General features: G+C 40.9%; 1 protein-coding gene across 1 annotated transcript; it reads right to left on the bottom strand.

The window, feature by feature from the left end:
- Positions 1-512: 512 nt before the first annotated feature.
- On the bottom strand, positions 513-10310 carry LOC309592338 (OCIA domain-containing protein 2-like; the record flags this gene model as incomplete). Its single annotated transcript, XM_082315599.1, has 6 exons — positions 513-594; positions 1816-1921; positions 3485-3532; positions 5741-5794; positions 6666-6759; positions 10251-10310. The coding sequence occupies 6 exons, from the start codon at positions 10308-10310 to the stop codon at positions 513-515; spliced, it is 444 nt and encodes a 147-aa protein (XP_082171725.1).
- Positions 10311-13000: the final 2690 nt, after the last annotated feature.

Raw genomic sequence — 13000 nt, 5'->3', positions numbered from 1 at the left:
CTTACACTGCCCTCACTAAGGCTCTGGCCAAACCATAGAGCTGGATGAAAAAATAAACGCCACCAAATAAACAAACGAACCCATCCCCAATGGTGTCTGCTTTTAGATTCCCAATACGTCAATGTATTTTTAAATATCAATCTATCTCATCCATAATTATTTGATTCTAAAGTGAAAAAGTTGGAAATTGAAAGGAGTTGTATTTGTTTTCATACAAGTAGTCAATCCAATTTAATTCCGATTAAGTGAATAAACAATACTCTGCTGCAGCTAAAGCAGAAATTCCTCAGAAATGGGGGAGTTAAAATTAGCATGAAAGGTATGTAAGGTAAAAATGAATGTAATTACAAGCCATAGATAGAGAATATTTCCTTGAATAATGCTCAGATTTTAATCCATAATTAAAATCCATGATTTTCACTATATTGTTCAAAGGTTTCAAACAAGAATACCACTCAACATGGAAAACAAAATGAGAATTTATTTTAAATTTCAAGATTGCCTACCTGGGACTAAGATGCTGAAAGAATTGAACCTTCTTTCTCATTTGATCCTAATGTTGCTTCACATTCTTTGCAAGTATGATGACAATGCCTACAATATTGAAAGCAGATAAAACGTTTAAGAATTTTGTTGGATTTCTTCTAATACAACCATACAGCATGCTGGAAAATGTTCTTGAAGCAGTAATCTCTTGCCTATGTTCTCCAACTGTTGTAACTGCTTTATAGGACATCATAAACTGCAAAAGATGACATCTAAATGTCTCAACCAATAAAGCCCCATTAATTATTATTCCTAACCACCATTTCCAGCAATCACCAAAATATAATAGGATTTTCTAAGCAGGAAAAGACAGTACTTGCCATTGTACGTATCAATAATGAGCAAACAGAGTTAGGAGCAAAGCGTGTAACACAAAAGAGTGACAAATAGCCACTGTGAGGAAAGTAATAGCTTTGTTATGTGGGGGAAGAATGGAAGTGGAGAGACATATGAAAAATGAAGAAGCTTCCCATTATCAGTCAGGCATCTTCATAGGCATAAAAGTTCACATTGGTCTGGGGGAAAGATGTGGAAAGAGAGGAGAATGATTTTGTGGGCAGGATTTTTGGAAATGCATTTTCTGTGTGAAAGGTGCATATGAGAAGCCATACTCGGAATGAAAAGTAGTACTGGCAGTTGAAGGAGGAGCCTGGAAGTAAGTCAGAGTGTGATTTGATGGGAAAGAGTATATTATATGAAGTTTAGAAAACAGTGGCTAAAACATGGAGGTGACAGGAGGCAACCATTGAGATCTATCATATGGTTAGAGTTGCAAGGTGGAACAGATACCCTTGCAGTTTGTGCTCTTCGTGGTTTGGCATGACCATATGAGGTTGGGCATGTGGGTTGAGATTGAAATTGTCCTTAAAATATGAGGATAGTGTAAAGAAAATCTGCAGTGTATTTGGCCAGATGTATGCTACAAAGGAGGACTCAAAGGGCCGAGTGATATCGCAGAAGATCACGAGACACTTAGAGGCACAATACTAGATGAAAAGAGAACTAGTAACTGTTGTTCCATCACACTTAAAAGTATGATAATCTCTTTTAAATAACAGATTTCCTAATAACAGGTATTACACTGAGTTTCATTTGCATTTTCTGAAGAATATTTAGTAGTTTCTAATACTGACATATATAGCCTAAGAATGTAAGAGTAGTACCTCATGACTTGATCACAAAATTTGAATTCATAGTTCTGCTGCATATTATTTTTACTATTCTAAAGACTCTTTTGATCTACAATTAATGATTTAAATAAGCACAAACCTTTTTTGTTGTGGACCAAATGGTACAATACCAATTTTCTGGAACTTTTTTTGGCATTCTCCTATGTATGACATCTTTCCAATGGCAAAACCGAAGACACCAGCAACTACAAAGACAGATAACAAAACATGGTTAATACAAGAGCTTAAATCAAGAGTCTGCAATTGGCTCCATTTTAATCATACAATGAATTTCATGTAGCGTGTCTTCTCAAAACATGTCGCAAACACATGTGAAGTTATACAAGGATTCTGATCTGAATTCTCTCAGTGCCAGGAGGCACACAAGGCGCGAACATCGTTCTTCCACTTCGATCGGTCTTCGGCTGCGTGCCGTGCCACTTCCCAAGAGTTCCAGCCTGCACCATTCCTCTCAACCTCCACCATCCGACGCCAGGTCGTTTCTGGGCGACCCCACTTTCTTCTTCCCTCTGGAGTCCACCCAAGGGCCACAGCGCAGTCTTCTGTTGGTTTTTTCCTCAGGACATGACCAATCCAGTTCCATCTCCTCCTCCTCACTTCATCATTATTGATTTTCTCCATCCCCACCATTTCGGTTTTTTTGAAAGTTGATGCTCGTCGTTTCTGCAACTTTTTATTTTTTTTCCGGGAGGAGGTAGTTGGCCTCCTGCCCAACCCCCATGACTTGGAGGGCCAGTGGTTTTTCTGTCAGGGTGGCCTTCCCTTAGGCTGCGTTGGTTCGCGGCACCTTCTTCAATTTTATCCGGTGCACCCTCCAGAGAGGGATCCCCTATCCACCACCCAGGGGACGCGCCTTCTAGCCGTGCAGCCCCAGCCGAAGGATACAGGGATTACAGGGATGATTTCAATAACTGGTGAAAACTGGCTACCTATCGTGAGACATAGGAACTGGTCCAAAACAATGCAGACAAGAAAAAGGATATCATATTCACCTGGAACTACACGATCTCAGATTCAGTGGAACAGATTACAGAGAAAGCCCACAACAAAATAAAACCACAATGTCAGCACTAATTTCTCTTGCCCTGGTATGCACACCCTGATATTTCTGATGATTGTAATTTTAACACTTAACTTCTTGGGGCTTCTAAGAAGCTAGAACACCAGCCTGCCACACTACTGCACTGGGGCTTTCACTCATTACAGAGTCAGAACCAAAATATATCTTCAACATCCTCAATTTTCTGTTGAACTTCTGCTGAAGAGGGAGCCAACTTAATTTCTTGCTATTTAAGAGCCACCTTACTGTACAGTTTCTGTGCTTTTATTTGTTTTCTTTATCAATGTAGTCATGAACTAGACAGTTAAGACAGATAAATCAAATGAACATATGAAAGGAACATACTATTTTATATATACTATGATGGCTCCTTGATACCATAAGCTGTGTGATCTGCTAAGCATGGCTGACATTTATAAAACAAAGGTGAGATTGGAGCTTTTACCAGTTTGAGAAGATATATTAAGTAAATATAAGCTGCTACTGAAAATGTTTACATTAAAAGAACCTTATTTCAAACATTTATTTTTAAACACAGCAGAATTCTGATTTCCTAAAGCAATGCGGTAACATTTCATAAATTCCAAAAAAGGAAGAGTTTGAAAAGACATTCAGAGAGATGCATCTAAGGTCTGCAGATTGCCTGTAAATAACCTTTCTTTTCCTTTTAGAATTGGGTACAACTTACTTGCCATCTTAGGTAATGCACCAAATCTTGGGCTTGCTGAGAAAATGCCTACAATAAAAGGAAATAGTCAGAAAACTTACTTATTTGAGGAACTCACCAGCACTCAAAAGCAAAGTCAGTATTTTTCCTACAAGCTTTTGCATTTCTGAAGGTGAAGACTGTACAAAAATCTTATAAGTCCACTAACTCAGATTTAGGAACATCGGGGCACTTTCCATTCCACTAGTTCTTAGTGCATCCATTTTGGTGCAGTCCTATAGTCATAGGAGGAAAAAAACCTGGACTTTGCAGGATTAACTTCAGGCAGCGGTTCAGAGTGTAAATCAGCATGAAAGCAGCATGGCTGCCACTGGTGACACCTGCAGCACTGCAGGAGGAGGAGATGGTGGCTTATGTTTCAGCACTAATGATGAACCTTGCAAATATAATAGTGAACTGAAATCTCTTACTCTGGGTCCAGCTCCTCGTCCTGCGAGAAGCAGGCCCAAACTGTTCTTCAGTAGTTTTCTGTGGCTATTGATTAAACTCACATTAAACTGAACCACAGATAACCAGCCTCCTCCTCTGGAGAGGAGAGATCATACATTTTGGCCTTCATGAAGAAAATACATTGTGCTGAACATGAAAACCAAAAGATTAGCTTTTCCTACCAAAATCTACCTCCCCCCAGTTAACACCAGGACGTGGAACCATTATGCCTCTGCAAGTGTGTGTGTCTGGCAGAGGACTGCCATACTGTGGAGGAGGGCTCCACACAGCAAGATTGCCATGGCAAAGGGAAGGGAAGCGAACACTGTTTGCACTGTTACATGCATTCGGACAGTATTAATGTGCCTCAGAAGCTCCAGCTTCTCCTAGAGCCAGTGTACTGCGTGCAGTCATCAGAGAGGAGCGTTTAGACAGAGGAGCATTCAGTCTATGCTAAGTGCAAGGGCCTTCGCCCACTGGCATCTATGCAATTTTAAATTCGGTCTTTCAGGGGAGGGAGGAACAAAATTGTTGTTTGTTTCTAAACAGCCCCCCTCTTCCAATTGTTGACACACAGTAAGGATTATTTAATATAGGCATTTGTTATTTCACAGCTGATAAGAAATGTCCAAGTACAATGGAGAGAAACTGAGAAGAGCACCCAGTGCCAGAGGGTGGCATGTTAGGTACTGAGACAACCCCAGTGCTCTTCCTATCACTGCTCACCCCTTTTCAAATGTGTAAACCTTTGCCTTCCCTCACACACTCTCCCTTGCTCCTTCCCTCCCCGTCTGCCTACAAGCTCATAGGTCAAGGATGCAACAGGGAACCCACATCAGCCTCTTGTGGCTTTTAGGTTTTCTACTCTAGTCCTCCTGATCACCTTAGTAAAAAAAAAAAAAATGTGATGAGGAGGAAACATGATAATAGTGGCTGGAACAAAACAACAGGCTTGCAACCACACACAGTGAGAAAAGGCTGAGCCATTTCCACCTCCTCCATTTGCTGTCTCCCACCACCCATCCCTTATAGCCCCTGGATTCTTTTCTGCGTCTTGCTTCAGGCCCTGTGATTTTTCTCTTGTCTCTTACCTGCCCTGGCTGTAAACGGCTGCTGGTGCAGGCTGAAGGACTGTCTTATTTGCTGCTGTGGGATACCCCCACCTTAGCAGTCTTCAGGGTGGATGTCCTCCACTCTTTACCCAAAACAGTAACCTCAAGATCCCCAGAAGGGAAACTCAAGGTGCAATGTGTAGAATCAGGCTCATCCACCACATAAACAGAATACAATTCTCTTTTGTGTTAGCCTGCAGATCGCAAACCATCTCTATAAAAAGCTCTCTGTCTCCTCACTTTGGCAGTATTTCTTGTCCCTTTGCACCAAAGCTGTATTCATATTGATATGTGGTCACTGTAGAAACATTGCCAGCATTTTTCAAATAAACCAACAGTTAGAGCTCCAGTACCCGAATCTGATGTCCCTGCTCAGGTTGTACGACGCTCTGCCCTACAAGCAGCCCCAGTGAAGACTCTACTCAAATATATGTGATCATGGTGACAGAATCTAGCCACCAGTCTTTGAACTCGTGAATCCTCTTTTCAGTTCATGTTCTTTCAAAGGAATGACTGTGGCAATGCATACATAATGATCAAATCACTGTAACAACGATGATGATGAGAGGAATATTGATCTTGAGAAACAGCAGGCTTTAGGGAAACTTGCATTTCAGTAGTAATTCTAGAGTCTCAACTTCATAACTTAGGACCATCATGTATTTTTTATATTTACCTTTTGAGACTAGCCCCTGGGTGATAAGCATACTCCCAAGAGACAAAGGAAGAGCTGTAAAAATAAAAAGGAGAAGTGTATCTGGTACCAGCCAAAATTTGTTACCTATTTGTTAAATACATTACTCTCTTATATGTGAAACGTTTTATATGTTAAATGTTTTATATGTTGATAATGTTAAACACAGTACTCATCTTCTAAACATTAACTTTGCATACTGTCTTAATCACCTGTTACATCTGCTCATTCAGATTACTATCTCTTCAAAGCAAGGATGTGTTCACACAGTGCCAGACATCAGGCATGCTGTAGCATCTGGAGCTAATGCATTATATATATTTCTTAAATAACAGCTTCCATAATCTGAGTATCTCCTCTCAGTACTGCAACACTAGTAATGACAGCAGCTCTGATTAAATGCTGAAAATCTTTTCAATCTTCTCCTTTCATAAAATGTCTGATTTAGATACAAACTGACACGGTGGACTTAAAAGGCACTAAAACACTGAGTACCTAATCTTTTAGATGTCCTAACACCTAAAGAGTTTCACAAACCCAAGACACATAGCCAAGTCCACCTTTCATTCAAAGGCAAGAATAAGTATGTAATAAGGTAAAACATTCCTAAGGTTGTCTTAATAACGGACTTCAAGAATAGAACCAACACTATGATTGTTAAAGCAAGTTCATATTAAACAAGAGCTTAATCCAACCGCCTTTACCTACAATGATTACGCAAATAATTCAGTTAACCCTATAATAACATATTGCTCAACTTAAAATAAGGTGACAGAGTTAACCCACAATAATATTCAAACAAAACCCAATGTATTACAATAAAAGGCATGGCATTTTGTAGCCCATTTTGCATAACTATATCAAGAAGTCATTCGCAGTGTGATAAGAACAAGTTTGGATCACTCACCTCTGTACCAGAAACTTTCCTTTTTACATTCTTCACGGATCCTTGCGATTTCTCCAGCATTGTGAGTTTGTGAGATGGGACAATAGAACATTGACTGAAACGATAAACCTGGGTTAGCTTATTGAATTTAATCTCACAGGAAGAAAAAAATAAATCAATTAAAGAAGACAAATTATTAAAAAAAACCCAAACAAATAAAATACAATGCAAAAAAAAACCAAACAAGCAAAACTCCTTGTTCTGTTGCTAGCAGTGTGATGAAATACTTGATACCTCAATACGGAAACAGAAAGAACTACACAGGTTTTAAAGTTAAAACCACTCATCCTGTTGGTCTATACTTTCCTAAAATAGCTCAGCTGCTGCTTACCCCAGAAGTATATTGCTTTATTTCTGTTAGCCCTTTCATTCTTATGAGCTACATCAGCTTTCTGGGAAAGAAATTACAGGAAATAAAGGCAGAGTGGTAGTTTCTAAAAATGGAGTTCTGCCCTGTACAGCAGTCAATTTAAGTTCAGTAAGAGTAGATTTTGCAAGTATTCAGAAGAGGGTCAACATAAACTCTGTCAGATTCCCCTAAGTAGCCTAACTTTTTCTCTCAGCAGTTTAAATATATTCATGGCATTAACTGAACTCAACCATACTGGCTTCTCCTACATAATAATTAGCTTGCTGACAGGCTTCTTTTAGGCTAATGGTAGCTCTTTTTTTTTCCATTTTGACTCTGATAAAAAAGTGACAGTATTCTCTCTTGCATTCTACTATCTACAGTATTGACATGATGTAAGTACATTATTTTTCTTTCTTTAAGACATGACTTGGTTATCAGTGTTAGCACTTGTAGTATCGTTATTGGACATCTAAAATATACAGGTGTACTGGTTTTGGCTGGGAAAGAGTTTATTTTCTTCATAGTAGCTGGTATGGTGTTGCATTTTGGATTTGTGACCAAACCGGTGTTGATAACACAGGGATGTTTTAGTTATTGCTGAGCAGTGCTTGCACAGTGTCAAGGCTTGTTCTGCTTCTCACATTGTCCCACCAGCGAGTAGGTTGGGGGTGTACAAGAAGTTGGGAGAGGACACAGCTGGGACAGCTGACTCCAAGTGACCCAAAGGATATGGTCCTGTTTAATAACTTTATCAATGATCTGGATGAGGGGATTGAGTGCACCCTCAGGAATTTTGCAGATGACACCAAGTTGAGTGGAAGTGTCGATCTACTGGAGGGCAGGAAGGCCCTGCAGAGGGATCTGGACAGGCTGGATCGTTGGGCTGGGGCCAACTGTATGAGATTCAACAAGGCTCAGAGCTGAGTCCTGCACTTGGGTCACAACAACCCCAGGCAATGCTACAGGCTGGGGGAGGAGTGGCTGGAGAGCTGCCTGGCAGAAAAAGACCTGGGGGTGTTGGTTGACAGCCACCTGAACATGAGCCAGCAGTGTGCTCAGGTGGCCAAGAGGGCCAATGGCATCCTGGCTTCTATCAGGAATAGTGTGGCCAGCAGGACCAGGGAGGTGACAGTGCCCCTGTACTCGGCACTGGTGAGGCCGCCCCTCGAGTACTGGGTTCAGTTTTGGGCCCCTCACTACAAGAAGGACATTGAGGTGCTGGAGCATGTCCAGAGGAGGGCAACGAAGCTGGTGAAGGGTCTAGAGCACAAGTCTTATGAGGAGCGGCTGAGGGAGCTGGGGTTGTTTAGTCTGGAGAAGAGGAGGCTGAGGGGAGACCTTATCGCTCTCCACAACTACCTGAGAGGAGGCTGTAGTGAGGTGGGTGTTGGTCTCTTCTCCCTAGTAACAAGTGATAGGACAAGACGAAGCAGCCTCAAGCGGCGCCAGGGGAGGTTTAGGTTGGATATTAGGAAAGACTTCTTCACTGAAAGGGTAGTCAGGCACTGGAACAGGCTGCCCAGGGAAGTGGTTGAGTCTCCATCCCTGGAGGTATTTAAAAGACAGGTAGACGTGGTGCTTGAGGACATGGTTTAGTGGTGGACTTGGCAGTGATAGGTTAACAGTTGGCCTCGATGATCTTAAGGGTCTTTTCCAACCTTAACGATTCTATGATTCTATGATATCCCATACCATATGACGTCATGCACAGCAATAAAAGCTGGGGGAAGGAAAGAGTCGTCATTAAGTTAAAATTAGTTGAAATTTTAACATTTTTGTGTAAAACCACAACCTCTACAGACATACCCATTCTTGAAAGCAAAACCAGACTTTGTAGAACAAGCAGTGCCTTGGGAAAAAGAGCACATTAATCTATTACAGGATTCTACCTCATTTTATGCCCGACTGATCCATGATTTTGTAACCATAATAATGAAATGCATTTATTGGCCATAGCCACACATTTCACATTTTAGCTAATTAGTATCTCGGTCCTTCTTCAAGCACTGCTCCCACTAAAGTTAATGGTGGTGCTGCTTGGGTAAACAGTAGAGAATTGACTCCACTCCAGACCCTAGAGAACCACTCCAAACTGGTTTCGCAGCAAGGTCACAGCAAATACAATAAAATCCAAACAGGCTGAGTGAGAGATAAGGAAATGAGTGTCAGGGCCCTAAGTGCACCAACAGGCTTTGCAACCTTTCTGTCCCCATACACACCCTGCCAGGGGTTTAGTTGCTTGGGCTCAAAGCCAGCTCTAATACGGCACAGTTGTGTAACACTGAATTAGACTGCTGTGGAAACAGTGAAGCTGGCAGAAAGAGCTGCAAGAAGCTTTGCCCAGGGCCTCTGCCCCTCTGCTCAGGAGCTGCATTTAAGCTCAGGCCCTCACCTTAACTGCGTTGTAGGTATGCCTGTACCTGGCCTTTTACCATGATGATCCCTACTTTGCCTTGCTAACTTGATGTCCTGGCTTACCATGAGACTTGCCTTTTTCCTGCGGACTTGCCCAGCAATCACTGGACCAACTGTTGGCTGACCCTGGTTAACATCACTGGATCTGCTCTGCTCTGCTCCTCATTTTGGGACTGTGCTCCTCGTCCCTGAGGTCACAACCCCTGCCCGCCTTGCTGTCACTCGTGGCTCCCAGGTCACCTTCCCTTACAGATCAGCCCACTTTTGCTGCTCTCTGGTGGTGACTGGTTAGCAACAAGGTCATACCACATTTAAATTCCTTGTGGTTAATTACATGCTTATAGCATAAAATGGCAAAATTTGAACCCCTGTGAGTAGCCAATTTCTCCAGCAGAGGGGAATGCTCATCTTCCATACAGCTGGAGGGCAGGTTCTTGTGCAGTACTCTTCCCTTCTTCCCCTCTGAAAACATGCACATGCACAACTTGATGGGGACAGGTTATACTGGACTAGTATTCAGACACTAGGGCTCTGCCAGTTCATAACTAGTTTAACTAGCATAGCATAAATCAGAGCCCACTTAAGCCATCTTAAGACTCAAAAGCAGCTAGCCTTCTGAGTGTAGTGAATCAGGAAGAATACCACATAGCCCTTTCTTCTCTTCATTTATATGCTTAAGCTAACAGACATCTGCTTCTCTCTTCAATAAGAGACCGATGCAAAATCCCAGTTATTCACTAGCAATAGCACCAAAAGAAAAGGCAGGAAACCCGGCTTACCCATCCAGTTTGCTTTAGTGGAGATGTCTGACTTTCCTGTTGGGTTGTTTTGGAAGACATTGTCTCTTTCCTTGTACTCTGCTGCTGATCTTGGTCAGCAGAAATTATGTGTTTTATGCTTGGCTACCTCTCTTTCTGCTAGGTACAAAGGTAAAAAGCCAAAAAGTATCATGTTGATACTGTAAGTTCAGTGATCACCTAGAAACAGTAATGACCAAGTTGAAAGGAGTATATTTTTTTACACCAGATAGCATCCAGTCACCTGATTGATTATATACAGTTTACAGCACAGTGTATCCCTTATTACCAATACAGAGTTGTGTGTAGCCTAATTCAAACAGGGAAGTCAGTAAGTACAATCAGATGCTGGATCATGACCTAGCACAGCACTCTCAATCACAAAGAAATGAGAACAAATATGAGCATGTCATCTAAAACCTTTCTAATTTTTATTGGATTGCAGGTCAAAAATTTAGATTCTTTAGTGTGCTGTCCAGAATCACTGTACTTCTGTCCTCATTGCCATCATCTGAAGTTTTGATTCAACAGGACCCACAATGCAAGCCTATCACAAACCACATCTGTGTTTCCAGCAAACAATCCAGTTACAAACATGCTTTAAAAAAAAAAAAACAACAAAAAAACCTATGAGAATAAATAGATTCCAAGGAGTTGCAGTCTTCCCTGCCTGAGAATTGTGCTGCTAGGGAAAAGCAAGAAGGAATCCCATTTATTTCTGGAGTAATTCAAACATCTAAACTGTGATTTTTACCTAGCACTTTGCTGCATGGTCTGGCACTTTATTTATCAACACACAGGGCACTGCTGCTTTTCAAAAAGTACCTTCTGAGAATGGTGGCACTGAGCAAGGCTAAAGTGACTGCGAAGGACAGTTAAACAGGAAACATATGCAACAATTTAATAACCTGAATGGTTTTTAGCATTCATAATATTACTGTATAAACCACTTCCTGCGCTTATTTTGGGGTCAGTTACACAGCTATAAAGTTCAAGCAACGTCTGCTTCATGCACTTTGGATATTCAGACGGCAATGCTTTTTTAAGCGATGGAACAGGAGCAACACGACCTCCTCTCCCCTTGGGAAAAAGACTTAATTAAGCATTGCATTCTCACCAATCTGCACTTCATTCTCAGCCACTCTCAAAACTGACAATGACCGCTGTCTTTGAAAAAATTTAAGTTTGAAAATTCACATAATGTGGGGATAGCCCACAGCTCTTCACTGTCTGCCTCACCCTGACTAACTAAGAGCAATTTAATTTTCCATCAGTCTTTCATCACTTAATGCAAAAAAAGGAGATAAAAGGTGAGAAAAATGCATAAAACTTTAAAGAGGTTTACGTCAATCAAAGACAAAAAATTTTCTTATTCTTATCTGCTTTCTTATTCTTATCTGCTCATGAAGCCTATCTGTGCAGACAGTTGCATAAAAAGCGTCACTGGAAAGTACTGCTGACTGATATGGTTTCTAACTGCTGCAACAGATTTTAAGTGCTCATCTTTTTCATGAGGATAAAAAAGCTGAGTCACTGGAGAAAATAAATAAAATGAAAAAAAAATTTAAGGAGTATAAATTAGGCTATAAAAATTTGCAGCTTGCCATTAACCTCCTGTATTGTCTTCAGCATACATTTCTCCAGAACCATAAGTTATTCAGCTACACTTCCGCTTCAATATAACAAAGAATCCCAAAAATATGTAGCCCTTTAAGCAGCTTCCTGGTACCTCTCCCACTTGGGATGAAAGCTGAAACCTGTACTGGCAAGAAAAAAGCAAAGGGACAGAGTTGAGGTCATCAAAATATTATTTAATTGAATTATTAATATTAGTACTTAGCACACACGTTGCCTCCTATCTGAGGAACGTAAACGTGTTCCAGTATTTTGCGGCATTTGTCTTGGAAAGACAACTGTCATCCCAAAAAATAACTTTATTTGCATTGACCTATTGAAGAAATGTAACTTTCTTGCATATTTTTACTGTACCACTTATTGCTGTTTTCTCAACCTGTCTAAGTGTCAGTGTAACAATTAACTGTATATTCTCTTATCTGCCTTGGGAAGAATTCCCCAATGATGTTATTCTTCTGTGTAACTGAAATACCTATATAACACATGATTAAATCAATGTGGTTTGCAAGGATCAAATATTCAAAAAACTTATTCCTATTCTACAAGAACTGTTCTGGATCATTTACTCATTTAGAGAAGAAAAGGCTGATATAAGACTCCTGGAAGATCTCATGGTCTTGATTCTTTTAACTAGTTGATAAAGAAGCAGTATGCAAGAAGATAGCTATGTTTTTCGGATGTGAGAATTGCCAACTTCATATACTCTGTTTTCAGTAAGAAACCTCCTTCCAAATAGGAATGGTGACCACGTAATTTCTAAGATTACTTGGGAGAGATGGTGGGAGCCAAAATTGCATGTTTTAACCGGTACATACAGTCGACAGTGATCTACTGTGGAGATACTGTGCATTTGCCCAGGGCACGTGCCACTGCAGTACAGTGATCACTGAGACAACTCGTTAGGACTTCAGAGAGGCCCTTCAGGGACTGAGTGTCCATTGTGAGGAAGAGGGGAAGACTCACTATGGTGTTTCACACATATCTTCTGAACCGGCATTTTATTTTAAAGCCAGGCTCTTATTTCGAAGGAGAGTCAACAGAGCAGCTGCACTAGGTCCCTCATAAAAAGCTTCAACAACTGGGTGGACGCCACGAAG

This window comes from Platalea leucorodia, assembly GCF_965183815.1.
Source record: "Platalea leucorodia genome assembly, chromosome: 6".
NCBI lineage: Eukaryota > Metazoa > Chordata > Aves > Pelecaniformes > Threskiornithidae > Platalea > Platalea leucorodia.
The sequence above is the reverse complement of the archived record's forward strand: the minus strand, read 5'-3'. Positions and strand labels throughout refer to the sequence as shown.